Consider the following 27667-nt stretch of genomic DNA (forward strand, 5'->3'; position numbering starts at 1 on the left):
CTTCTCAGGTTTCTGGGTGGGGTATCACAGCCTTGTTGTTTGTCAGCCATATTGTCTGCCAGGCCAGCCACCTTCCCCCTTTCACTATACTAACCTGCCTCAGCTCCCCCCTCAGAGGGTTTACACCCTTATTCTTAAGGGGCCTTTTTCCATTTTTAACTTGGTTGTTAGTCTTTTTGTTGTTAAGTTACAGGAATTCTTTGTATATTCTGGGTATTATATCCTTACTATACAATTTCCAAATATTTTCTTCCATTCTGTAAGTTGTATTTCTCACTTTCTTGATAACATCCTGTGATGTACAAAAGGTTTTAATTCTGATGAAGTTCAGTGTATCTACTTTTTGTTGTAGATTGTACTTTTGGAGTCATATTTATGATTCCATTGCTGAATTCCAGTTTCTGAAGATTTCCCCTTATGTTTTCTTCTAAGGGTTCTATGGTTTTAGTGCTTATATTTAGGTCATTGACCCATTTCGAGTTAATTTTCCTGTAAGGTATGAGGGAGGGGTTCACTTTATTGTTTTGCATGTGCTAATCCAGTATTTACAGTATCCTTGTTCAAATTACTGAACTTTTGGGACTCTGTGGTATAAATTAGGTTGTTTTCCCAATCATTGGCTTTGGATTCAGTTTTTTGGTAAATCATTTAGCTCTTGCCTGTCTGCTTTTCAGCTTCTGAAATTCTATTGCGAGTGTCACCTCTTCTGTATTCTTTACTTTTGTGGGTTTCTACCTCTGTACCTCTGAATTCTCACTAGTGTTATTTTAACTTTTTTGAGAGAGAGTGGAGTGCTTCAGCCTGCCATTTTAAAGCAGGAGTCTCTGTTCTCTTATTTTTTTCCTTTTATTTCCCTGTGAAAAACTGAGTTAATAGTCATAGATAGCTTCTTTTCTTACCTAGTGTTTTCAAGGAACATCTTTTACTAGATTGTAAATTGTTTTAGGATATATCATATCATGTTCCTGTAGATTTTAAAAACTAAGTTATCAGAAATATCAGAAATAATTTGAGATATGCTTAATGAGAATTTTAAATTTTTATTGTGTCATAGGTTGAAGAATGCCTCATCTGATGTAAAACAAATGCTGAAAAGTGAAACAGACTTAGATTTTGCTGCTGATCTCAGAAAGAAACTCCATAAAGCTAAGAAAGAAAAATTAGAAATAACAACTAAATACAATGCAGAGGTAGAATTTATTTTCCTCTCAAATAATGTTAAAAGTAGAGTTTGATTTTTAGATTCAATTCATATTATGAACTCCACACTTAATCTTTATTGCCATGATATTCTTTAATATTATTGTGTTTAAAAAAGTAAGTATAATAAAACAAACAGGTGATATTTATATATTGGAATTATATGTTTGTGTGTCTTCAGTCTCTATTTAAATTTTACTATTCTTAAAGTTCAGTTTAGATAATGTGGTGTAGTAAAATGAATATCAAGATATGTGACCTTGAGCTACTTAATTATCTTATAAATTATTGTTTTCTTTTTGCGAAATGCTGGTCCTAGCTGGATTTTTTGATGATTAAGTGAAATAAATTTTGTCAAGTGCTCATGTACTGTAGTAATAGCTGTTATTTATTGAGTTATGTATAAGCATTGTGTTTTCCTATCCTTTTTACCACATTCTAATACTTTCCTATCTGGGAAAACTTTAAAGGCTATATAAAACCTATTATTCCTGTCTTTGTTGTTGCTTGTGTGGACATTTTATAACTAAAACATTTATTTTATGCCTTTCTTCTGCCTCCTCAAATCTGCTAGTATATGATTCCAATATTTTTAAAATTTCATTTACTGTGCCTTTCATTCCCGTAAGATGTTACTTTTTTATGTATGCTTTCAAATTCTTCTTCATGCTCATCCAATGTCTTCTTAATATCCTTAATCTTTTTAGCCATCTCATTGAATTTATTAAGGAGATTTGTTTGAACATCTATGATTAGTTGTCTCAATTCGTTTATGTCATCTTGGAGGCTTATTGTGTTCCTTTAACTGGGCCATATCTTCCTGTTTCTTGGTATGGATTGTAAATTTTTGTTGGTGTCTTGGCACCTGGCTTATGAGAGTATTTATTCTGGGTACAGTTTTTCTCCCTTGCTGGTTGTGCAGTAGGAGCCAAGGATGTAGTTGGTGCTAGAAACTGTGAAGGCTCAAGCTGCTCTCATTGCTCCAGCGACCGATAAAGCTTCTAACTTTCTTCTGTGCCTGAGGTAGGGACAGAGTCACAGCTGTATGGAATAATCCAAGTTGTGCAGGCCTAGACTGTAGTTGCCCAGAGAGACTGATGAAGCTTCACACCCCTTTCTCCCCAGCCTGGGGTGGGAATGGAGCTCCAGGTGTGGGCAGCAGTCTACGCAGTGCTGGTCCAAGATGACCACAGTTGCCCCGGTAGTTTTCTAGTTATTCAGTCTGTGCCAGCCAAAGGTATCTGCAGTTACCTGCATAGGTTTGTACAGGACCTGCCAGCCTTCTCCCTGCCAGAGGTGGGGCTGAAGCCTAGGCTAGGGCTGCAGTCCAATCTGGGTGAAAGAAACCGGTTCCAACCTTCACTGTGATTTTCAGTCCTGGCTTCCCCTCAGGTTGCGGCAGAGTCAAAATGGTGGCTACTGGCTTCTTTCCAACTTGGACAGATTCACACCCTAGCAGTTCCTAGGGTTACACTTTAGCCAGCCGAGTCTACTCATCAGTAGCCGAAATCGGTGACCAACCATCTCCTTCTTCTCCCCTATTTTTGGGAAATAGAGCTTCCAGTTCCAGCCACAGAATAGCTCCCGGGGCAGCTTGTGCTGCCAAAGTAGGACAATCCCCAACCTCCACGGCTTGGCTGGTAATTTCCCGGAGAGGCTGCTGCAGGTGCCTCAGCTTCCTCCCTCCCAGAGGTGGGGCTGGGGCTTAGGCTAGACCTGCAGTCTGATCTGGATGAAAAGAAGCTGGTCCTTACCAGCACTGTGATTTTCAGTCTACCCTGCTTCCCCTCGTACCAGGCGTGGAGTTCAGGTGATGGCTACTGGCCTCTTTCTGACTTGGACATGCTCAAACTTTAGCTGTTCTCAGGATTATACTTTAGTCTGCTGACTTTACTCATCAGTAGCTGAAGTTGGTGCCCAACTGTCTCTTCCTCCCCTGATTTTGGAAAGCAGAGCTTTCAATTCCAGTCATGGAACAGCTCCTGGTTTGTGCCTTTAGTGGAGGACGGTCTCTGGCCTCCGTGGCATGTAGTGCTCTCCTTATGAATCTTCTCCACAGATGGACAGTCTCCTTCCATTCCTTCAGAAATGTGGCAGGATGCTCTTCTGGTCTCCTGGAGCCCCCAAAAAGGTGCTTCAGCTAAATCCAGATAGCTGTGGGTGTTTACTAACTGTCATGGAGCAGGAGCTGACTCTAGGAGCTCCTTACTCTGCCACCATCTTGCTGGTTGTCTTTTTCCAGCATTTAATGAGGAAAGGAGTGTCTTTGAGCCTTTGAAGAGGATGTTGTCAGGAGAAGGGGATGTGATTTGCTCAAAACAAAACCACTCCCATCACCTTAAGTCTACATATTATGTCAGGAAACTACTAGCATTTGACTTTATTTATTTATTTTTAATTAATTAATTAATTTTTAATGTTACATTTAAAAAAATGAGGTCCCCATATACCCCCCACCCCCCTCACCCTGCTCCTCCCATAACCACAATCTCCTCCATCATCATGGGACATTCATTGCACTTGGTGAATACATCTCTGAGCATGAGCATTTGACTTTAGTAAATAATTTTAGGTGAGTGTTGAATTCAGTCTCCCATCAAACTGTTATAGATAACTTATCAAATCCAAATCAATCTTATGCATGCTTTCCAGATTCCTGCTAATACAAGATTAGAAGATCTTGCAGTTCTTTTGCTACATAAGCTGTTTTTTCTCCTGGAGTGGACTGTGTTTCTCCTCTTGTGGCATACTGAGATCTCTATGTATGACACAGAGGAGTGATAGAGAAAGGTGTTGTAAATCCTCTTGCAAGTCAGCTGCTTCAGTATATTTATTACTGAGTCTTTAATGAAGGGAAGGCAAGTTACTTCAGACAGGCAGGAGAGGCTGCTTTTTTTGCCTAAGCTTTTCAAGGGGGATTTGGGAGTTCAAGGTTTTTTTTTAAAGATTTATTTTTATTTATTCCTTCCTTACCCCCTGTTGTTTGTGGTTGCTGTCTGCTCTCTGTCCATTTGCTGTATGCTTTCTGTGTCTGCTCACCTTCTCTTTAGGAGGTCCTGGGAACTGGACCTGGGATCCTCCCACGTGGAAGAGAGGTGCTCAATCACCTGGGCCACCTCAGCTCCCTGGTTTGTTGTGTTTCTCACTGTCTTTCCTCTTTGTGTCTGTTTGGTTGTGTCATCTTGTTGCGTCAGTTCACTGCACCTGCCTGCTGTGCCACCTTGCCTTTTCCAGGAGGCACCAGGAACCAAACCTTGCACCTCCCATGTGGTAGGTGGAAGCCAAGTCACTTGAGCCTCAATCCAAAAGCCCTTATCCCAAGTCTCAATGTCCTTTCTTTCCTACTTAATGCCCATCTAATACAGTCTTAGCATTAGGAACTTCATGAGGCTCTTTATTTAACTTGTATTGTAATTATGTATTCTCGGTAATTAGATTTTGGGTCTGGTCCATTACCTTGTCTGACCTGATGGTACAAGAAATAAAGAGTTTATTTAAGGTTGCCATAGAAGTTCCTTAGTTTTTTGACTGTTTTAAGCTGAGAGTCTAAAACCTTGAGATTATAATTTGTTTCTGTAAATCCTCTATCATAGTCACATTTAATGTTCCCATCTCACAAGCATTGTAGTAAAGAATACTGTCTTAATGGTCAAGTGCAATAACTATTTCCCAAAGGCATTTCCCAAAGACTTGTCTTCAACTGCAACTTCATCCTAAACAATTGAAGGTGATAATTTAAATAATAGTGATCCTATTGTATGCCAGGGATCACCAGTATGCCATTTCTACCTGCAAGGAGGTTTTCACTGTATTGAGACTGAAACAGTATAGCTACTCAGTATGAGAAACCCATTTTGAGACCATTTCTGATACCAAGAACAATATTAATCCATGTCCAGTCAAGAAAATAGAAACCACTCTGAGTCTTTCAACAAAGGGACATTAGTATTGGGAATTGGTTACATAAGTCCTAGGAGAGCTGAAAAGACAATTAAGGTGATGTTAAGGCAACACAGGGAGTAGTAATATTAGGAAACTTCTTTAACTCTAAGATTGAAAGAAGGCAGAACCTTTTGGAGAGAGCTCTGGAAGGAGAGACTATTCAGAAGGAATTGCAGCCTCAGAAAAGACAGATGCTGCTCAAGGTAGATCTAGGGTGGGTCAAATACCCTAGCTTCTTTCTCTGGCCCTCTGGTACTCTATAGGTCCCTCTTATTTTGGCTGAACCTACTGAGTCAAGGGGGCCTGGGAAATGTAGTTCCTACAATACAGAGCAGAGCTGGAGAAGGCTAGAGAGGGAGCTGAGAGTAAACAGGTAAATGATTGATAGAGGTAAATAACTGACAACTGAGAAAGCCCAAATGTTAACAGATTTATTCCTTTGGGGGCAGAGGGAGTGGGCAGGGAGGGATGGAATGATTTTGGAACAAATACTGGCATTACCTTGAATTTGTAATTAAGGTGGTTCTATGATTTTTTTCTTTCGGTATTAGCAAATATTCCCTAAATTCTTATTTTGTAAGTAAATATGTTTTGAAGACATTAATTTTTCTAAAATGTTTGAAATTGAAAATAATTATTTATTCTTTATATGCTATTCTCTACATATTAAAAGCTGCCTATGGTGAGCAGATGTGGCTCCATTTGTTGAGTGTCTGCTTCTGACATGAGCAGTCCCAGGTTGGGTTCCTGGTACAAAAAAACAAGTAACTAGCAAACAAACGAAAAAACCAACTCTGGGGAGCTGATGTGGCTCAGTGGTTGAATGTCGACATCCCACATAAAAGGTGCCATATTCAATCCCCAGCCCTGAACTTCAAAAAAAAAAAGCTGTTTATGGGGGAGCAGAGGTAGCACAAGTGGTTGAATGCCTGTTTCCTGAGTTTGATCCTCAGTACCTCCTAAAACAAACAAATGGAAAAACCAGCTCTCATTGGGGAGCAGATGTAGCCCAGTGGTTGAGGGCCTGCTTCACATGCATGAAGTCCTGGGTTCAATCTCTGGTACCACCTTTAAAAAAAGCTACTTATGGTAATTTTTTATTTGGCCCTTCAGAAATCCTTTCATCTGTTCCTTATTTGAAAATTGAACTATTTATTTATAGCCTGATATAGTAATTTAATATTTTCCCGTGTGATAGCTTTCTAGAATTCTCTTTCATCGACCTTTTCTTTCCCACCAACAAATAAATATTTTTATTTTCCTTTGAACTTTAATAGTATTTATTTTTAGCTCTATTATAAAACTTAGCCAGTTGCCTTTGTATAGCATTTAATTCCTTGAGATCACATGTTCTATATTTGTTTCTGTATCTTGCACTATACTTAACACATGGTAAGTGTTCCATATTATTTGATGAATCATTGATTAGATCATACACTTTTTAGAGTGGGAAAGAACCTTTTAAATCATCAAGTCCTAGCTTTCTCACATATATTCTGCCACACTACTTCATGGAAGATCACAAATTATATATTATTTTATTAAAATTCTTACAAAATTATTTAATGGCATTATTAGTTTGTACTCTGTCAGTGATATAATCAAGAGAAACAATATAGACAATATAGTTGCAAAACTATATTTTGATGCAGTTTGCTTCTTTTTGGGGAATAGAAGGAGAGGAGAAGATCAATTTTTAAGTGTTTACTGTGTATCATGCATTTCTTTACTTTTTTTATGTATGACTGTGACTAAAACTTTGAGTTCATTTACTGACACATGCTAGTACTCATTTTCTAGACTTTCAGAAAGTATGAATTTATAAATTTTTGTCTTATTTCATATTATGGAAGCAAGTTGTTTGAAGGAATTTAAATGTTGAGTGCATGATCTCATAATCTTGGAGAAATATTTTAATACTGGTTCATGATGTCAGAAATTTGTGTTTAGCTGGCAAGCTGTGAGAGCCAGATTGCTAAACTGCGATCCGAAGTTGAAAAAGGAGAGGCGTTGCGACAAAGTTTGGAATATGACCTGGCTGTTGCTAGAAAAGAAGCTGGTCTAGGAAGATGGGCTGCTGAAGAAAAATTAGCTGAGGCACATAGGATTCAAGAAAAACTCAATGGTAAGACTATTTCTATTTCTTCCTGTGTTTAGGGTTGTAGCCTCACTGATGTCATTGCACACAGTCAAGTATGTTTTCTGTGTGATGACAGAGGTGGATCTATGATACATTGACTGGCCTTTGGACAGATATCATGGAGCATCTGTAAAGTAGTTTGGCAATTATGTGAATATTTGTCTATTTTAGATTAAATTTTTATGATGTATAGGTATGGAAAATTGGTTCAAAATTTTGTTAATCACTTTTTTAGAGCACTTGTTTCATGAATGATCAATGGAGTCAAATAGGATTTTCTTTGTTTTAAATATATATTCTAGGCCTCTCATCATACTAAGGAATACTGCAGGTGATTTTGTTGCTTAGCTAGATTTAGGAATCTCCAGGTTAAGAGTGTGGTACCTGGAAAGAAAAGGGGAAATGAATTTAATTCTCAAAAGCAATCTTCTACAAAACATGGGCAGCTTAAAAAACTTTATAAGTATAAAGTATAGAGAAATGTGCCTAGATAAATAGAAGTTGTAACAAGCACTGGATCAAGGAATAGAATATCACTAGCACTCCAGAGGCCCTTCCACTAACCTGATCTTAAAAAAATACTTTGTTAACATATTTATAACATAAAATTTGCCATTTTAACCGTTATTTAAGTATAAAATTCAGTGGCATTAATTACAATTCACAATGTTGTGCTAGCATCAATACCATCAATTACCAAAACTTTCTCACCCCAAATCCTGATTTTTATTAATAGCATGGATTTATTTTGCCTATTTTTTGTACTTATATGAATGGAATCATATAATATATACTTCTTTGTATGGCTTCTTTTCTTCAACATTGTATTTGTGAGATTCATCCAGATTGTTGTGTGAAGTACTTATTGTTGTTTAGTATTATTTTGTGTGAACATACTGGACTTTGATTTACCCATTTACTGTTAATGGGTATCTGGGTTGTGTCTAGTTTTTGACTATTAAGAATATTGCTGTTATGGAGAGTCTTGTACATGGAATATTTTAATTAAAAAAACTCTGAATGTAAATTTAGAGGATTGAGATTTAGGTCTTGGTCCTGCAACTTACTATGTTTGAACCTAAGTTGTTTTTTTTTTTTTTTTTAAAAGGATCTAAAATTTCTATTCAAATTGTTATGATCATTGAGATTATTTATACTGTACATGACTATAAAACGACCCTTTAATGTGAGAAAGGCTTTTTTTAATTTTGGTTTTGGGGCCCTTTTCTTTGTTTTGTTTTGTTCCTTCTTGACCCCCCACCTCTCCCCTGCCCCAACCTGCTGTCTTTGCTGTCTGTGTCCATTCGCTGTGTGATCTTCTGTATCCAGCTCTCACTTCTTCTCTAGGACTCACCAGGATTTGATCCCGGGGACCTTATGTGGAAAGAGGTTCCCTGTCAATTGCGCCACCTCAGCTCCTGGTCTGCTAAGCCTCACCTGACTCTCCCCTTTCTCTTTTGTTGCATCATTATCATCTTGCCTTTGTGACTCACTTTCACAAGCACTGGCTCACCATGTGGGCACTCAGCTTGCCACACAGGCACTGGCTCACCACGCAGGCACCTGGCCCGCCACACGGGCACTGGCTCACCACGCAGGCACTCGGCATGCCGCAACAAGCACTGGCTCACCACGCGGGCACTCGGCTTGCTGCACGGGCACTGGCTCACCATGCAGGCACTCGGCCCGCCGCACAGGCACTGGGTCACCACGCAGGCACTCGGCCTGCCGCACAGGCACTGGCTCACCATGCAGGCACTCGGCCCGCCGCACAGGCACTGGGTCACCACGTGGGCACTCGGCTTGCCGCACGGGCACTGGCTCACCACGCGGGCACTCGGCCCGCCGCACGGGCACTGGCTCACCACGCGGGCACTCGGCCCGCCGCACGGGCACTGGCTCACCACGCGGGCACTCGGCTTGCCGCACGGGCACTGGCTCCTAAGTTGTTTTTAAGGATGAAATGAGATAAAAGACCTTGTGAACTGTATACAGCTAAAAAATTGTTAAGGTATGATTATTGTGAAAGTTATAATCCCTAGTCTTGGCTAGCTGTCTTGAGTTACTTGCCATTGGTCAGAAGTATTTTTCTTTAAACTTTTTATCTTGAACACTTTTAAATTTACATGATAGTTAAAAAATAGTGCAAACAGAAAACTCCAACATACCCTATCATCCCAGATACCCAGACTCACAAAACCTAACATTCTGTATCATTTACCTTATCACTCCATCCTTCCATCGTCTATCTATCCATCTGTCTGTCTATCATTATCTATTATCTGAACACTTAAGCATAGGTTGTATATAACATGTATATAACATGCTCCTTGGATATATAATACTGCCATATACATTTCATGGCAGTCACATACTACCTTAAATACAGTTATCTAGTTCTAGAGAGAGAATATTGATATAAAGCTTAGATTTTCTATTCCAGTTTCTTATATCTCAATATTGTTCTTTTTAGCCTTTTCTCCTCCCTTGCTAGATCCTGTCCATGATCATATATTGCATTTAATTGTCATCGTCTCTTTAGTTGCTCTTTCTTTTTATTTTTCAAATCATGGGAACATATGTGTAACACAGACTTTCCCATTTCATCCACTCCCAAGCCATTCAGTGGGATAAGTCACATTCACGATGTTGCAGTACCCTCACTACCTTCCATCACTGAAACTTTCTCATCTCCCCAAACAGAAACTCTATACCCATTATGCATTAAAACCCCCATTCTCCTGTCCTCCACCTCTGACAACTTGTACTCTACTCTCTGTCTCTGTGAACTTGCATATTCTCTTATTTTCTTTATAATTACCGTGGGTCTTAAATTTAACACTTTAAACCTATAACAATCTTGTTGTGCTTTGATAACAAATTAACTTCAATATATACAAATATACACAAACTGTATTCCTATATCTTTGTGTAGTTCTTGTCAGAAATTACATGTCTCTGCATTGTTAGTCCAAAACCACTGATTTATCATTGCATTTTATGCATTTGCCTTTTAGCTCCTGTAGGAAGTAAACAGTGGAATTAGGAACCAAAAATACAATAGTACTGACATTTATATTTATCCTTCTCATCAGTCTCAACTGAGTTCTTTATTTCTTCATGTAGCTTTGATCTATTTTCTGTTGTTCTTTTTAGTATCTTTCGTAGGGTCAGTCTAGTGGTGATGGACTCTCTAAACTTTTGTTTTTCTGGAAATGTCCTAATCACCCCCTCATTTTCTTTTCTTTTCTTTTCTTTCTTTTTTTATTATTATTATATTTAAAGAAACTTTAGATTACATACATATTACAGTGAAAATGGGAATTGCCATATACCTGCTTGCTCTCCCCCACAATTTTCCCCATTAACATGTTTCATTAATGTGGTACATTTGTTACAATTCATGAACACATATTGAAGTATTGCTACTAATCATGTTCTGTAATTTTCACTGTGGTTTATACTTTGCACTGCACAATTTAATAGGTTTTGACAAAATGTGTAAAGGCCTGTGTCCGTCATTGCAATGTCATGCAGGACAATTCCAGTGTCCCAAAAAAATACTCATGATACATTTATTTTTCCCATTCCCTCCCTTCAGAACCTCCAGCGGCCACTGCCTTTATATCACTGTTACAAGTTCTTATATTACTAGAATAATAATAAGTCTCCTTTTGTCTCTAGTTGCATTCTCCCCTTATGCTTCTTCATTCCTCAGTCTTGAGGATTTGGGGATGGTGATGGCCACTCTGCTTCCATTTGACAGGGAACTTAGATTCCATGGGGCAGATGGGTAGAACTGTCTTGCTTACAATTGTAGATACTCTCTGTTTTTGGGAATGAATGTTGTCCATCATTTTCCTTTTGTTAGTTGTCCTGGGTGAGTCTGATGAATTGGACAGTAGGTTTTGGCAGCAACTCTCCTGAAATTGAGGGTTCAGCTCGTGAGTGAACAGCCAGAATATTTAAGTCTCTGGGGCACATATTTAATGTGTATAGTGCTTATTATAGGTTCACATAAAAGGGGCATAAGAACCATGTGTAGGAAACTTCTAAATGAATCCAACTTTGATGCATTTGAGGGATAGGTTATCATATATTCCAAGGTAAGGCCCACTGACAGGATGCCAAATTCCTGGGGTTGTCTGTCTTGCCCATAGTGTCCAGATATCTCTATAGCTCTCAGGAGACCCCCTGCTTGAGGCACTGTTTACTGTAGCAGTCAGTGAGATCCTTCTAAGATGTGTACAAGTGTAATCTCTGGAATGACCTCCTGACTCACTTTGAAATCTTTCAGCCACAAAAACTCATTTGTATTTAATATTTCCCCCTTTTGGGTAAGGTCTTTTTCCAGATGCATTGCTAGTTATCATTTGGTAGTAATGCCTTTGGTGCCAGGGAGGCTCATCCCTGGGAGTCATTTCCCACACCAAGGGGAAGGTAGTGAATTTATATGCTGAGTTTGGCTTAGAGAAAGGCCACATTTGAACAACAAGGAGGCTTTCAGAAAGCAACTCTTAGGAAATATATACTAGGAGGCTAAGTTTCAATTTCATAAGAGCAAGCATCACTATCAGGGGCCTGGTGTATTGGTCTGTCCTCCTTTGCTAGGTGCTGCACATGTACTCTAGGGATTCTTGCCAGTCTATTAGAGAATGTAGCAGGACTCCCCAGGATGGGAACTGCGCCAGTGACCCTCCCTTGCCACAGCTGTGACTCTCTGCCATCCAACACCTCCCCCAAAACAAAGCCAAAAAAAAAAAAAGAATAAAATAGAAAAACCCCATAAAATTAAAATAATTTTAATTTTTTTTGCATTGTGTCTTTCAATCTTGTAAGAACTATTACTCTTTTTTTTTTTTAAGATTTATTTATTTATTTCTCTCCCCTTCCACTTCACCCCGTTTGTCTGTTCTCTGTGTCTATTTTCTGCTGCTTCTTTGCTTCTGTTGTTGTCAGTGGCACGGGAATCTCTGTTTCTTTTTGTTGTTGTTGTTGTTGCTGCGTCATCTTGTGTCAGCTCTCCAGGTGTGCAGCACCATTCCTGGGCAAGCTGCACTTTCTTTCGCGCTGGGTGGCTCTCCTCACAGGGCACACTCCTTGCGCATGCATGGGGCTCCCTTACGCGGGGACACCCCTGCGTGGCACGGCAATCCTTGCGCTCATCAGCACTGCGCATGGGCCAGCTCCACATGGGTCAAGGAGGCCCGGGGTTTGAATCTCGGACCTCCCATGTGGTAGATGGATGCCCTAACCACTGAGCCAAGTCCGCTGCCCGTATTACTCTTAATATACAGTAACAATTTCTTCTGTATGTTCTGCCAGTGTCTTATTTTTTTCATATTTTTAAAGAAGATTTTGGTGATAGAAAAGTCACATAAAAAATATAGGGAGTTCCCATATACCCTAGTCTTCCTCCTCTCACATTTACCCCTATTAATAACATCTTACCTCCACTGAGATAACACCTTATTACAAGGTGAACACTTTCATCTTCCATAGTAGCATGCCCCAGTTGTACCCTTTCCCACATATCCCCCCACCCCTGATGCCCTGCTCCAGTCACCCACCCCTGCTGTTTGTGCTGAAAAACATTCCCACCATTGTAGTTTTAACCACAGACCTACAAGTCCCTAGAGTTCACCTGTTTCCTTCCTCCAGCCCTCCCAGTTCTATGGATAGTCCAACCCAACCCTTCCCCCACTGACCTTCACATTCAGCACTCTTGACCCCATTCACATTCCTGTATTATTATCACTACCATCCATTGCCAAACCACCACCTTCCACCTTATCAGGGGTTTTGCCCATATTGAGCATCAGCTCACCACACTCTATTCTCTTTCTGTTGCCTGATAACTTATATCGCAGACTATAGCTCTGTGAGTCTGCTCAGTTTGCTTAGGTCATATCAGTGAGGTTGAGTAATATTTGTCCTTTAGTGACTGGCTTACGTCACTTAACATAAGATCATCAGGATTCTCCATGTTTTTTTTAGCAAATATTTTTAATTGTCTTTTTTAAAAAAGATACATAGATCACACAAAATATTACATTAAAATCCATGTTGTCTTGTATGTCAATACTTCATTCCTCCTTACAGCTGAGTATGTATGTATACACCACAGTTTTTCCTATCCATTCACCTGTTGAAGGACACTTGGTTTCCTTCCAACTTTTGGCAATAGTTAATAATGCCTTTGCAAACATTGGTGTGTATATATCTGTTTGGGTCCCTGCTTTCAATTCTTCTGGGTATATTCCCAGCATTGTGTTTGCTGGTCATATGGCAGTTTTATAGTTAGCTTCCTGAGGAAATGCCAAACTGTCCTCCACGATGGCTGCACCATTCCACATTCCCATCAGCAGTGGATAAGGGTTCCCTTTCCTCCACATCCTCTCCAACACCTGTAGTTCTGTTTTTTTTTTTTTAATAGCTGCCAGTCTAGTAGGCTTAAGATGATATCTCATTATAGTTTTGATATGCATTTCCCTAATAGCTAGTGATATTGAGCATCTTTTCATGTGCTTCTGAGCCATTGTATCTCCTATTTGGAAAAGCATCTATTCAAATCTCTTGCCCATTTTTTAAGTGGGTTGTCTTTCTGTTTTCTAAATGTAGGATTTTTTTTTTTAAATATATGTTAGATATTAGGCCTTTATTGGCTAAATGGTTACCAAATATTTTCTCCCATTGAGTAGGCTGCTTTTTCACTTTCTTTACAAACTCTTTTGAAGTACAAAAGTTATAAATTTTGGGCAAGTGGATGTGGCTCAAGCAGTTGGGCATCTGCTTACCACATGGGAGGTCCCAGGTTTGGTTCTCAGTGCCTACTAAAAAAGATTAGCAAGACAGCAAGCTGATGTGACAGGGTGGCACTGTGAGCTGATGCAACAAGATGACTCAATAAGGGAAACGGACTTTGGCCCAGTGGTTAGGGCGTCCGTCTACCACATGGGAGGCCCGCAGTTCAAGCCCCGGGCCTCCTTGACCCGGGTGGAGCTGGCCCATGCGCAGTGCTGATGCGCGCAGGGAGTGCCGTGCCACACAGGGGTGTCCCCCGCGTAGGGGAGCCCCACGCGCAAGGAGTGCACCCATAAGGAGAGCCGCCCAGCACGAAGGAGGGAGCAGCCCGCCGAGGAATGGCGCCGCCCACACTTCCTGTGCCGCTGACGACAACAGAAGCGGACAAAGAAACAAGACGCAGCAAAAAGACACAGAAAACAGACAACCAGGGGAGGGGAATTAAATAAATAAAAATAAATCTTTAAAAAAAAAAAAAAAAAGATGACTCAATAAGATGATGCAATGGAAAGACACAACAAGGAAACACAATGAGAGACTCTAAAAGCAGGGAGTGGAGGTGGCTCAAGCGATTGGGTGCCTCCCTCTCAAATGGAGGGTGCCAGGTTTGGTTCCTGGTGCCTCCTAAAAGGAAGATGAACACACAACAAACAGACACAGAGAGCAGACAGCAAGTGCAAACAATAAGGGTAAGGGGGTGGGGGAATAAATAAATCTTTAAAAGTTTTTAATTTTGAGTAGGTCCCATTTATCTATTTTTTTCTTTTGTTGCTTGCACTTTGGACATAAATTTTATTTAACTATTTCCTATTATAAGATCTCATAGATGTTCCCTACATTATCATCTAGGAGCTTTATGGTCTTGGCCTTTATATTTAGATCTTTGATCCATCTTAAATTAATTTTTGTATAGGGCGTGAGATGGTGACCCTCTCTCCTTCTTTTGGATATGGATATCTAGTTCTCCCAGTACTATTTATTGAAAAGACCATTCTGTCCCAGTTGAGTGATCTTGATGGCCTTGTCGAATATCAGTTGACTGTATATGCAAGAATCTGTATTAGAACTCTCAATTTGGTTCCATTGGTCAGTTTGTGTATCCTTGTGCCAATACCAAGCAGTTTTGACAGCTGTAACTTTGTAGTATGCTTTAAAATTAGGCAGCGTGATTTTTTTCAATTCCATTTTAATTTTTCAATTTATTTTTGGCTATTTGGGGCCCCTTACCCTTTCAAATAAGTTTTATAATTAGCATTTCCAATTTAGCAAAAAATGCTGTTGTGATTTTTATTGGAATTGCATTAAACCTGTAAATCAATTTGGGTAGGTTAGACATCCTAATGATGTTTAGTTTTCCAATCCATGAACATGGAATATTCTAATATTTATTTAGGTCTTCTTTGTTTTTCTTTAACAATATATATAGTTTTTTTGTGTACATGTCCTTTACATCTGTTTTTTTAAAATATATTTTTAATTTATTTTTTAAAAGATACTTAGATTACATAAAATCTTACATAAAAAATATAAGGGATTCCCATATGCCCCACTCCCCACACATCCAACATTTTCCCACATTAACGACTTCTTTTGTTAGTGTGGTACATTCATTTCAATTGATGAGCACATTTTAGAGCATTGCTACTAAGCATGGATTATAGTACATTGTAGTTTACATTCTCTCCCACTCAATTCTATAAGTTATAGCAGGATATAGAATGGCCTGTATCTGTCATTGCACTGTCATTCAGGACAATTCCAAGGCCTGAAAATGCCCCCATATTATACCTCTTTTTCCCTCTCCCTGACTTCAGCACCTCCAGTGGCCACTGTCTCCACATCAATGATATAATTTCTTCCATTGCTAGAATCCCGGTAAGTCTATAGTAGAATTCCAGTAAATCCACTCTAGTCCATATTTTATTCCCCAGTCCTGAGGATTCTGGGATGGTGATGCCCACTCCACCTCTAATTGAGAAGGAGCTTCGATCCTATATGGCTGATCTATGGGACTCTTCTTGCTTGCAGTTGTAGACTGTCTCGGTTCCTTGGTGTGGTGGTTGTCCATCCTCACCTACTTGTTAGTTGTCCTGGATGAGTCCGATGAACTGGAGAGTAGTTGTTGCAACTCCGTTGAGGCTTAGGACCCAGCTGACACATGGACAGTGCAGAGATTCATATCTCTTGGATGTATACCTACCAACTCCAGCACCAGCTATAGGTTCAAACAAAAGGGACAGAAGAAGCATGTGTAGAGAAGTCATATGTGAGTCTAACTCTATCACACTTGGGTGTCCAAACTCCAAAGTAGGGCCCACTGGCAAGGCATCAAACTCTGGAGCTGTCTACTTTGACAGTGTGTGGGTGTCTCCAGAGCCCTCAAGAGCCCCACTATTTGGGGTAGTATCTACTTTGGCAGTCTACGAGATCCTGCTGCAATGTGCATAAACGTTACTTCTGAGAAGACCTCCCAACTCATTTTGAAGACTCTTAGCCTTATAAACTCATTTATTTTTACCTTTTACCCCTTTTATTCAAGGTCTTTTTCCAGTTGCATCACCAGCTGGTGCTTGGTAGTAATCCCTTGGTGCCAGGGAGGCTTAACCCTGGGAGTCATGTCTCACGTTGTGGGGAAGGTAATGCCTTTATATGCTGAGTTTGGCTTAGAGAGGCCACATTTGAGCAACATGGAGGCTTTCAGAAGGTAACTCTTAGGCACCCTACAACACTGGGCTAAGTTGCAATTTCAAGAGCAAAGACACATAAGTATAGTCATCAATATCAAGGGCCCATCAATGGACTATCCTTCTTCATTAGTCATTGCCTCTGTACTTGGGAGATTGTTGCTTTTCCATTAGAAAGTGGTAGAACTCCCCAAGATGGGAATTCAATATTTTTTTGGTTGTTGTGTGAATCTTTATCCACTGTGGCAATGCCCCATGAACATTTGAACATATTTATATGCCTTATATGTATGCCTAGGTGAAATTCCTCTCATGTATCCTCCATCATTGATACCCCACACCAATGATCCTCCCCTGCCATAGCTGTAACTCTTCTGTGATCCGAAATTTTTTCAAAAATGAAGCCAAGAATATCGCCAAATACAATTGGAAAGTGAAATAATGATATGTTTATACATAAGAAAGAAAACACATAATTTAGAAAAACAAATTAAAAATAAAGTAAAAATTGGGATATTAAAAAAGAAATGAAAAATATTAAAAAAAATTTTTTTGAGGTTTTGCCTTTCATTACTGTAATATTTGTTGTCCTGTATGTATGTGGCATTTTCTTCCACTTCTTCCCCAGTGTCTTACTTTTTTTTCATTTTATCTTCAAAGAAGTTTTAGGTCAAAGTAAAGTCACATATGGAATATAGGAGACTCCCATATATCCAACATCCTTCCCCTTTCTCCCCTTTCTGTATTAATAATCTTTTTATATGTGGATGGTACATTTGTTACAAGTGATATACAAATACTGAAACAAAGCTACTAACCATGGTCAGTGGTTTGCATTATATAGTTTACATTTTAGACCATATGCTTTTATAAATATTTAATGAAATTTAATATGGCCTGTATCCATCATTGTAAGAACATGCAGAATACTCCATTGCCCCCTAAATACCCGCTCTTCCATCTATTCTATTTCTTCCTCTCCCCCTCTCCTCAGGGCCCAATGGCAACTACCAGGCTTCACTCCTTGAAGGACAAGATTCATAGATAACTTGGAACAATGCTGAGGGCTTAACACAGTAGTCTGTCCTCCTCTATTAGGAACCACCCATGCTCTCGAGAGACACCCTCCCCTGTTTGAGAACGTATTGGACCTCCCCAGGATGTGAGTCCAGTTCCTTCCCACTCATTATGTGGGTCTCCCCCCACTGATATAACACACTGTGACAAAATGATCACTTGCACATTTTCTAGAACTACCAAGACGCACCTGTCCTAAATGCCGCCCCCATCCAACGCCCTAAACCAGTAACCCTTCCTTGTCATATTGTCAAAAGAGCTTTGTCAACATTGTAGTTTCAACCATGTACCCTCCAATCCTCAGTGTTCACCTGTTCCCTCCCCGGCCCTTCCCCCAGTTCCATGGACCATCCAACACATTCTTCCCACTCTACCCCCTGTCAAGCTTACACCGCCCAACTCAATAGTATCCCTACACCCTTGTCATATCCTTTCACTGCACAACTACTCACTTATACCTTGTCATAGATTTCGCCCGTATGGACGTTGGCTCACAACCTTCTCCCTTTCTCTTTCCTGTAAACCTATCTTCCAGACTCTAGCTCTCTTGAGTCTGCTTGATTTACTTAATTCATATCAGAGAGGTCATGTAATAGTTATCCTTTATTTATTTATTTATTTTTAAAAGATTTATCCCCCCTCCCCCGTTGTCTGCTCTCAGTGTCCATTTGCTGTGTGTTTTCTGTGACCGCTTTTATCCTTATCCGCGGCACCAGGAATCTGTGTTTCTTTTTGTTGCGTCATCTTGTTGTGTCAGCTCTCCGTGTATGCGGCGCCATTCTTGGGCAGGCTGTGCTTTCTTTTGCACTGGGTGGCTCTCCTTATGGGGTGCACTCCTTGCATGTGGGGCTCCCCTATGCGGGGGACACCCCTGCATGGCACTCCTTTGCATGCATCAGCACTGCGCATGGACCAGCTCCACATGGGTCGAGGAGGCCCAGGGTTTGAACCATGGACCTCCCATGTGTTAGGCAGGACTTCTATCCATTGGGCCAAGTCTGCTTCCCAATACTTACCCTTTAATGCATGGCTTGCTTCACTCAACATAAGGTCCTCAAGATTCTTCCATGTTATCCTATGTCTTCGTACCATATTCCTTCTTACAGGTGAGTAATATTCCATTGTATGTATATACCACATTTTGTTTATACAGTCATCTCTTCGTGGGCATTTGGTTTGATTCCACCTTTTGGCAGTAGTGAATACTGCCGCTGTGAACATCAGTGTGCATGTATCTGTTCGTGTCCTTACTTTCACTTCTTCTGGGTATATACCCAGCAGTGGAATTCCTGGGTCATATGGCATATCTATAGTTAGTTTTTTTCAGGAACTGCCAAACTGTCCTCTAGAATGGCTGGACCATTCTTCATTCTCACCATCAGTGGATGAGGGTTCCCATTCCTTTACATCCTCTGCAACATTTGTAGTCCTCTGTTTTTTTAATAGCTGCCAGTCTGATGGGTAAGGTAGTATCTCATTGTAATTGTGATTTGCATTTCCGTAATAGCTAGTGATGTTGAACATCTTTTCATGTGCTTTTTAACCATTTGTATTTCTTCTTTGGAGAAGTATCTGTTCAAATCACTTGTCCATTTTTAAAATGCATTGTTTGTCTTTTTATTTTTGAGATATAGGGTTTATATATGTTGGATATTAGGCTCCTATCAGATATATGTTTACCAAATATTTTCTCCCATTGGGTAGGCTGTCTTATCGCTTTCTTGAGAAACTCCTTTGAGATGAAAGGTTTTAATTTTGAGGAGGTCCCATTTATGTATTTTTTCTTACCCCTGCTCGTACTTTGGGTATGAAATTCATGAAGGTATTTCCTATTAAAAGTTCCTGTAGATGCTTCCCTACATTATCTTCCAAGGTCTTTATGGTCTTGGCTCTTAAATTTAGACATTTGATCCATCTTGAGTTGATTTTTGTATAAGGTGTGACATGGTGTTCCTCGCTCATTCTTATGGACATCCGGTTCTCTAAGCACCATTGGTTGAAGAGGCCATTCTCTCCCAGTTGAGTGGGCTTGGTGGCTTTGTCGAATATCAGATGACTTTATATACGAGGATCTATATCAGAACTCTCAATTTGGCTCCATTGGTCGGTATGTCTATCCTTGTGCCAATACCATGGAGTTTTGACCACTGTTGCTTTATAGCACATTTTAAAGTCAGATAGTGTGATTCCTCCAATTTGATTTTTCTTTTTTAATATGTCTTTGGCTGTTTGGGGCCTCTTGCCTTTCCACATAAATTTCATAGTTTTTCCAATTCAGTAAAAAATGCTGAGTTGAATTTTGTCAGGATTGCCTTAAATCTGAAGATTAATTTGGGTAGGGTAGACATCTTAATGATATTTAGTCTTCCTATCCATGATTGGGAATATTCTTCCATTTATTTAAGTCTTCTTTGATTTTCTTTACCAGTGTTGTGTAGTTTTCTGTGTATAAGTCACTTATATCTTTAGTTAAATTTATCCTCAGGTATTTGATTTTTTTAGTTAATATTGTAAATGGTATTTTTTTCTTGATTTCCTCCTTAGATTGCTCATTATTTTTTTTTTTTAAAGATTTATTTTTTTTATTTATTTAATTCCCCTCCCCTCCCCCGGTTGTCTGTTTTCTGTGTCTTTTTGCTGCGTCCTGTTTCTTTGTCCGCTTCTGTTGTCGACAGCGGCATGGGAAGTGTGGGTGGCGCCATTCCTCGGCAGGCTGCTCCCTCCTTCGCGCTGGGCGGCTCTTCTTATGGGTGCACTCCTTGCGCGTGGGGCTCCCCTACGCGGGGGACACCCCTGTGTAGCAGGGCACTCCTTGCGCGCATCAGCACTGCGCATGGGCCAGCTCTACACGGGTCAAGGAGGCCCGGGGCTTGAACCGCGGACCTCCCATGTGGTAGACGGACGCCCTAACCACTGGGCCAAAGTCCGTTTCCCATAGATTGCTCATTATTGATGTACAGAAATCTGATTTTTGCACAGTGATCTTATAACCTGCTACTTTACTGAACTCATTTATAAGTTCTAGAAGCTTTGTTATAGATTTCTCTAGACTTTCTATGTATAGGATCATGTTGTCTGCAAGTAGTGAAATTTTGATTTCTGTCTTTCCCAATTTGGATGCCTTTATTTCTTTTTCTTGCCTCAGTGCCTGAGCAAGTCCTTCTAACACAGTGTGAAATAGGAGCAGTGATAGTGGGCATTATTGTCTTGTTCCCGATCTTAGAGGGTAAACTTTTAGGATCTCACCATTGTATACGATGTTAGCTGTGGGTTTTTCATGTATACCCTTTATCATGTTCAGAAAGTTTCCTTCTATTCCTATCTTTTGCAGTGTTTTTATTAGGAAAGCATGCTGTATTTTTCGAATGTTTTTTCTGTGTCTATAGAGAGGTTCCTGTGATTTTTTTCCTTTCCATTTGTTTATGTGATGTATTATATTGATTGATTTTCTTATGTTGAGCCATCCTTGGATACCTGGGATGAAACTCACTTTGTCATGGTATATAATTTGTTTGATGTGTTGTTGAATGCAATTAGCAAATATTTTGTTGAGGATTTTAGCATCTAGGTTCATTAGAGAGATTGGTCTCTAATTTTCCTTTCTTGTGGCATCTTTGTTTGGCCTTGGTATTAGGGTAATGTTGGCATTATAGAATAAGTTAGGTAATGTTCCTTCTACTTCTGTTTTTTGGAAGAGTTAAGCAGGATTGGTATTAGTTCTTTCCAGAATGTTGTAAGAATTCACATGTGACGCTCTCTGGTCCTGAGCTCTTCTTAGTTAGGAGGTTTTTAAAGACTGGTTCTATCTCTTGTGATTGGTCTGTTGAGTTCATTGTTTCTTCTTTCATCAATGTAGGCTGCTTGTGTGTTTTTAGGAATTTTTCTATTTCCTCTTAATTATCCTTGTTGGCATATAATTTTTCAAAGTATATGCTTACGATGCTCTTTATTTCTGTGGGGTCAGTGGTGATATCACCTTCCTTATTTATTATTTTGTGTATTTGCACCTTCTCTTTTTTTCTTTGTTAGTCTAGCTAAGGATTTGTCAATTTTATTGATCTTTTTGAAGAACCAGCTTTTGGTTTCATTTTTTCTAGTGCTTTCTTATTTTCTATTTCATTTAGTTCTGGTCTAATCTTTGTTATTTCCTTCTTTCTACTTCCTTTGGGGTTAGTTTGTTATTCTTTTTCTAATTCTTCTAAGTGTGCAGTTACATGTTTGATTTTAGCTCTTTTTTCTTTTTTAGGTCTATGCATTTATGGCTATGAATTTCCCTCTCAGTACAGCTTTTGCTGCATCCCATAGGTTTTCAATTTCCTTCTCAGTACAGCTTTTGCTGCATCCCATAGGTTTTCAATTTCCCTCTCAGTACAGCTTTTGCTGCATCCCATAGGTTTTGATATGTTGTGTTGTCATTTTCATTGTTTTAAGGTAGTTACTAATTTCTTTTGAAATTTCCTCCTTGACCCACTGTTTATCTAAGAGTGTGTTGATTAACTTACATATTTGGTTCTCTGGCCCTTAATGATTTCCAGCTTCATTCCATTGTGGTCAGAGAAATTACTTTGTATAATTTCAGTCTTTCTGAGTTTATTGAGAATTTTTCTGTGGCCTAGTATATGATCTGTTCTGGAGAATGATCCATGTGCACTCAAGAAGAATGTATATCCTTTTGTATTTGGGCATAGTGTTTTGTATATGTCTATTAGTTCCAGATCCTCTAATGTATTATTTGAAGTCTTTGTTTCTTTATTGATTCTCTGTTGAGCTGTTCTGTCAATGGTGATAATGGTGTATTAAAGTCCCCCACTATAATTGTAGAGGCATCCATTTCTCCACTTAGTTTTTCTAGTATTTGCCTCATATATTTTTAAAATTTTTAAAATTTTTATTGACATATATCATTCATACATAACACACATAAACAGTGAGTGTATAGTAAAGATTGCAAACTTAGAAAATAAACATACATAACATCACACAGGGGTCTCATACATAACACGTCCACCAACTCTTTGCATTGGTATGAAATATTTGTTGCAAACTATGTAAGAGCAGCATCAAAATATTACTAGCAACTGTATTCCTTATCTTACATTTGGTGTATTTTTCCCCCAACCCATACTATTTTTTAAAAAATATGTTTTTGTTACAGATATTGTGAACTTGCAAAATAATAATACAAATGTGTAGATTTCCCATACAACTCCACACCCTTGTGGAACATTTGCTATAGATTATGAGACAATATCATCAGACTATTACTACCAATCATGGTCCATAACATACATTTGGCACACTTTTTTCCATACACCTCCATTATCAACACAATACAGCTTTGGCATTGATGCAAGAATATTATAGTATTGCTGTTAACCAGAGTCTATAGGTCACACCAATTGTAGTTTTCCTGTTTCTCCATATTCCTGTCACCCAGCAATAGTGATGTACATCTGCTCTAGCTCACAGAAGGACTCTTGCATTTGTACCCTTAACCGCAATTCTCAACTGCCTCTGGGTTCACTGTGTTATTTAGTACCTAGATTATTCTTTAGCTTCTTTCTATTGACATTTACTTCCCCATACTACCTTTTTCAGTCACAATCCCATTTATAAACCAGTTCCTACTCACTGTAAGGTGTTAATATCAACTCTATCCATCTCCACACTTTTACAGTCCAGTTAATTAAAGCTTCTATGTGCATTAAGCATCCACAGTTCTTCTCAACCCTCCTCTTATCTCCTTATAACCTATATTCTAGGTTTTGATTCCATGTGTTTATTATTTGTTTTTAGTTCATATTAATGAGGCCATGCAATATTTGTCCTTTTGTGTCTGGCTTACTTCGCTCAGTATAATGTCTTCAAGACTCATCCATGTTATCACATATGTCCCAATTTCATTTCTTCTTATTGCAGCATAGTATTCCATTGTACATATACACCACATTTTGTTTATCCATTCATTGGCGGATGGACACTTGGGTTGTTTCCATCTTTTGGCAATTGTGAACAATGCTGCTATGAACATTGGTGTGTAGATATCTGTTCATGTCATAGTTTTTAGTTCTTCTGGATATGTTCCTAGTAGAGGAATTGCTGAATCATATGGCAGTTCTATATTTAGCTTCTTGAGGAACTGCCAAACTATCTTCCACAGAAGTTGCACCATTTTACACTCCCACCAATGGTGAAGGAGTGTTCCTATTTCTCCACATCCTCTGCAGCACTTATTGTTGTCTATTTTTTAAATAATGGCCATTCTATGTGGTGTTAGGTGATATCTCGTTGTTTTAATTTGCATTTCCCTAATAGCTAGTGATATGGAACATTTTTTCATGTGCTTTTTGGCCATTTGTATTTCCTCTTTGGAGAAATGTCTATTTAAATCTTTTGCCCATTTTTTAATTGGATTGCTTGCCCTTTTACTGTTGAGTTGTATGATCTTTTTATATAGAACAGAAATCAAACCCTTATTGAATAAGTGGTTTCCAAATATTTTCTCCCATTGCCTGGGCTGACATTTCACCTTCTTAATGAAGTCCTATGAATCACAGAAATATTTAAGTTTGAGGGGGTCCCATTTATACACACTTTCTTTTGGTGTTAGGTTTAAGAATCTACCACCTACCACCAGGTCTTGAAGATGTTTCCCTACATTTTCTTCTAGGAGCTTTATTGTACTTCCTTTTATATTTAAGTCTTTGATCCATTTTGAGTTAATTTTTGTATAAGGTGTGAGGTACGGGTCTTATTTCTTTCTTTTGGCTATGGATATCCAGTTCTCCCAACATCATTTGTTGAATGAACTGTTGTGCACCAACTGGGAGGGCTTGGCAGGCTTATCAAAAATCACTTGGCTGCAGATGTGAGGGTCTGTTTCTGAACTATCTATTCAGTTCCATTGGTCTATGTGTCTATTTTTATGCCAGTGCCATGCTATTTTTACCACTGTAGCTAGGTAATATGATTTAAAGTCTGGAATTGAGAGTCCTCTAACTTCACTCTTCCTTTTTAAGATGTTTCTGGCTATTCAAGGCCTCTTACTCTTTCAGATAAATTTGATAATTGTGTTTTCCACTTGCTTAAAAAATGCTGTTGGAGTTTTTATTGGGATTGCATTGAGTCTGTATATCAGTTTGGGTAGAAGTGACATCTTAATGATATTTAGTCTTCCAATCTGTGAGCATGGAATGTTCTTCCAATTATTTAGGTTTTTTAAAATTTCTTTTAGCAATGTATTATAGTTTTCTGAATACAAGTGCTTTGCATCCTTGGTTAAGTTTATTCCTAAATATTTGATTCTTTTAGTTGCGATTGTAAATGGAATTTTTTTCATGACTTCTTCCTCAGGTTGTGCATTATTAGTGTATAGAAACACTGCTGATTTTTGTGTATTGATCTTGTATCCTGACATTCTACTGAAATCATTTATTAGCTCTAGCAGCTTTGTTGTTGATTTTTTTGGGTTTTCTAGATATACAATCATATCATTTGCTAATACTGGAAGTTTAAATTCTTCCTGTCCAATTTGGATGCCTTTTATTTCTTTTTCTTGCCTGATTGCTCTAGCTAGAACCTTTAGCACTATATCGAACAACAGTGGTGACAGTGGGCATCCTTGTCTTGTCCTTGATCTCAGTGGGAAAGCTTTTAGTTTTTCACCATTGTGTACAATGTTAGGTGTGGGTTTTTCCTATATGACCTATATCATGTTGAGAAAATTTCCTTCAATTCCTATTTTTTGTAGTATTTTTATCAAGAAAGGATGCTATATTTTGTCAAATGCCTTTACTGTATCAATTGATAAGATCATGCAATTTTTCTTCTTTGATTTTTTGATGTGATGTATTATGCTGACTGATTTTCTTGTGTTGAACCAGTCTTGCATTCCTGGTATAAAACCCACTTGGTCATGATGGATAATCCTTTTAATGTGTTGTTGGATTCTATTAGCAAGTATTTTATTGAGGATTTTTGCAACTGTATTCATTACAAAAATGGGTCTTGGGAAGTAGACTTGGCCCAGTGGATAGGGCATCCATCTACCACATGGGAGGTCCGCAGTTCACACCTCGGGCCTCCTTGACCCATGTGGAGCTGGCCCATGCTCAGTGCTGATATGCGCAAGGAGTGCCGTGCCATGCAGGGGTGTCCCTCGCATAGGGGAGCCTCACACACAAGAGTGCGCCCCATAAGGAGAGCCACCCAGTGCGAAAGAAAGTGCAGCCTGCCCAAGAATGGCACTGCACACACAGAGAGCTGACACAACAAGATGATGCAACAAAAAGAAACACAGATTCCTGGTGCCGCAGATAAGAACAGAAGCGGTCACAGAAAACACACAGCGAATGGACACAGCAGACAAGTTGGTGGGGGGGATGGGGAGAGAAATAAATAAAAAACATCTTAAAAAATAAATAAAGTGTATATGGAAAAAAAAGAAAGAAAAATGGGTCTGTAATTTTCCTTTTTTCATAACATCTTTATCTGGATTTGTATTAGGGTGATATTGGCTTCATAGAATGTGTTTGGTAGTGTTCCCTCTTGTTTAATTTTTTGGAAGAGTTTGAGTAAGATTGGTATTAAATCTTCTTTGTAAATGCTTGGTAGAACTCACCATTGAAACTGTCTGATCCTGGGTTTTTCATTTTGGGGAGCTGTTTGATGACGGTTTCAATCTCTTTATTTGTGATTGGTTTGTTGAGGTCATGTGTTTCTTCTAGTATCAGTTTGTACATTCCTAGGAATTTTTCCATTTCATCTGCCTTGTCTCGTTTTTTAGCATAAAGTTGTTTGTAATATCCTCTCACAATCTCCTTTATTTCTGTGGGGTCAGTAGTAAGGTTCCCCTTTTCATTTTTTATTTCATTTATTTGCATCTTCTCTCTTTTTTTTCTGTCAGTCTAGCTAAGGGTTTGTCGATTTTATTAATCTTCTCGAAGAACCAACTTTTAGTTTTGTTAATTTTATCTATTGCTTTTTTTGTTCTCAATTTCATTTATTTCTTCTCTGATCTTTGTTATTTCATTCCTTCTACTTGCTTTAGGATTAGCTTGCTGTTCTTTTTCTAGTTCTTTCAGCTGTGTAGTTAGCTTATTGATTTTAGCTCTTTCTTCATTTTTAATGTAAGCATTGAGGGCTATAAATTTTCCTCTCAACACTGCTTTTGCAGCATCCCATAGGTTCTGATATGTTGTATTCTCATTGTCATTTGCCTCAGGATATTTATTGATTTCTCTTGAAATTTTTTCTTTGACCTACTGATTATTTATTAGTGTGTTGTTTAATCTCCATATATATGTGAATTTTCCCTTTATTTGCCGCTTGTTGATTTCCAGCTTTACTCCATTATGATCAGAGAAAGTGCTTTGTATAATTTTGATTTTGTTGAATTTATTGAGATCTGCTTTGTGACACAACATATAGTCTGTTTTGGAGAAACATCCATGAGCACTTGAAAATAATCTATATCCTGCTGTTTTGGGCTGCAATGTTCTGTATATGTCTATTAGGTTTAGTCCATTTATCATATTATTCAAGCTCTCTGTTTCTTTATTGATCTTCAGCCCAGATGTTCTATCCAATGCTAAGAGTAGTGTATTGAAGTCTCCAACTATTATTGTCGAGATGTCTATTTCTCCCTTCAGTTTTGCCAGTGTTTGCCTCGTGTTTCTTGGGGTATCCTGGTTAGGTGCATATATATTTATGATTGTTATTTCTTCTTGGTGAATCATCCCTTTTATTAATGTGTAATGTCCTTCCTTGTCTCTAATAACAGTTTTGCTTTTAAAGTCTGTATCATCTGATGTAAGTATAG

At 38.8% G+C, this 27667-nt stretch overlaps 1 protein-coding gene across 5 annotated transcripts in view; it reads left to right on the forward strand.

Annotated features, from left to right (window-relative positions):
• CCDC171 (coiled-coil domain containing 171) overlaps positions 1-27667 on the forward strand; it is a 549802-nt gene that overhangs the window by 18813 nt on the left and 503322 nt on the right. For all 5 annotated transcript variants that reach the window (XM_058301890.2, XM_058301891.2, XM_071216746.1 and 2 more), the window contains 2 exons: positions 1055-1190; positions 7093-7267. In XM_058301890.2, the coding sequence (XP_058157873.1) occupies positions 1055-1190; positions 7093-7267 (311 nt within the window). The remainder of the gene's footprint in view (positions 1-1054; positions 1191-7092; positions 7268-27667) is intronic.

This window comes from Dasypus novemcinctus, chromosome 8 (genome assembly GCF_030445035.2).
Source record: "Dasypus novemcinctus isolate mDasNov1 chromosome 8, mDasNov1.1.hap2, whole genome shotgun sequence".
Lineage (NCBI taxonomy): Eukaryota > Metazoa > Chordata > Mammalia > Cingulata > Dasypodidae > Dasypus > Dasypus novemcinctus.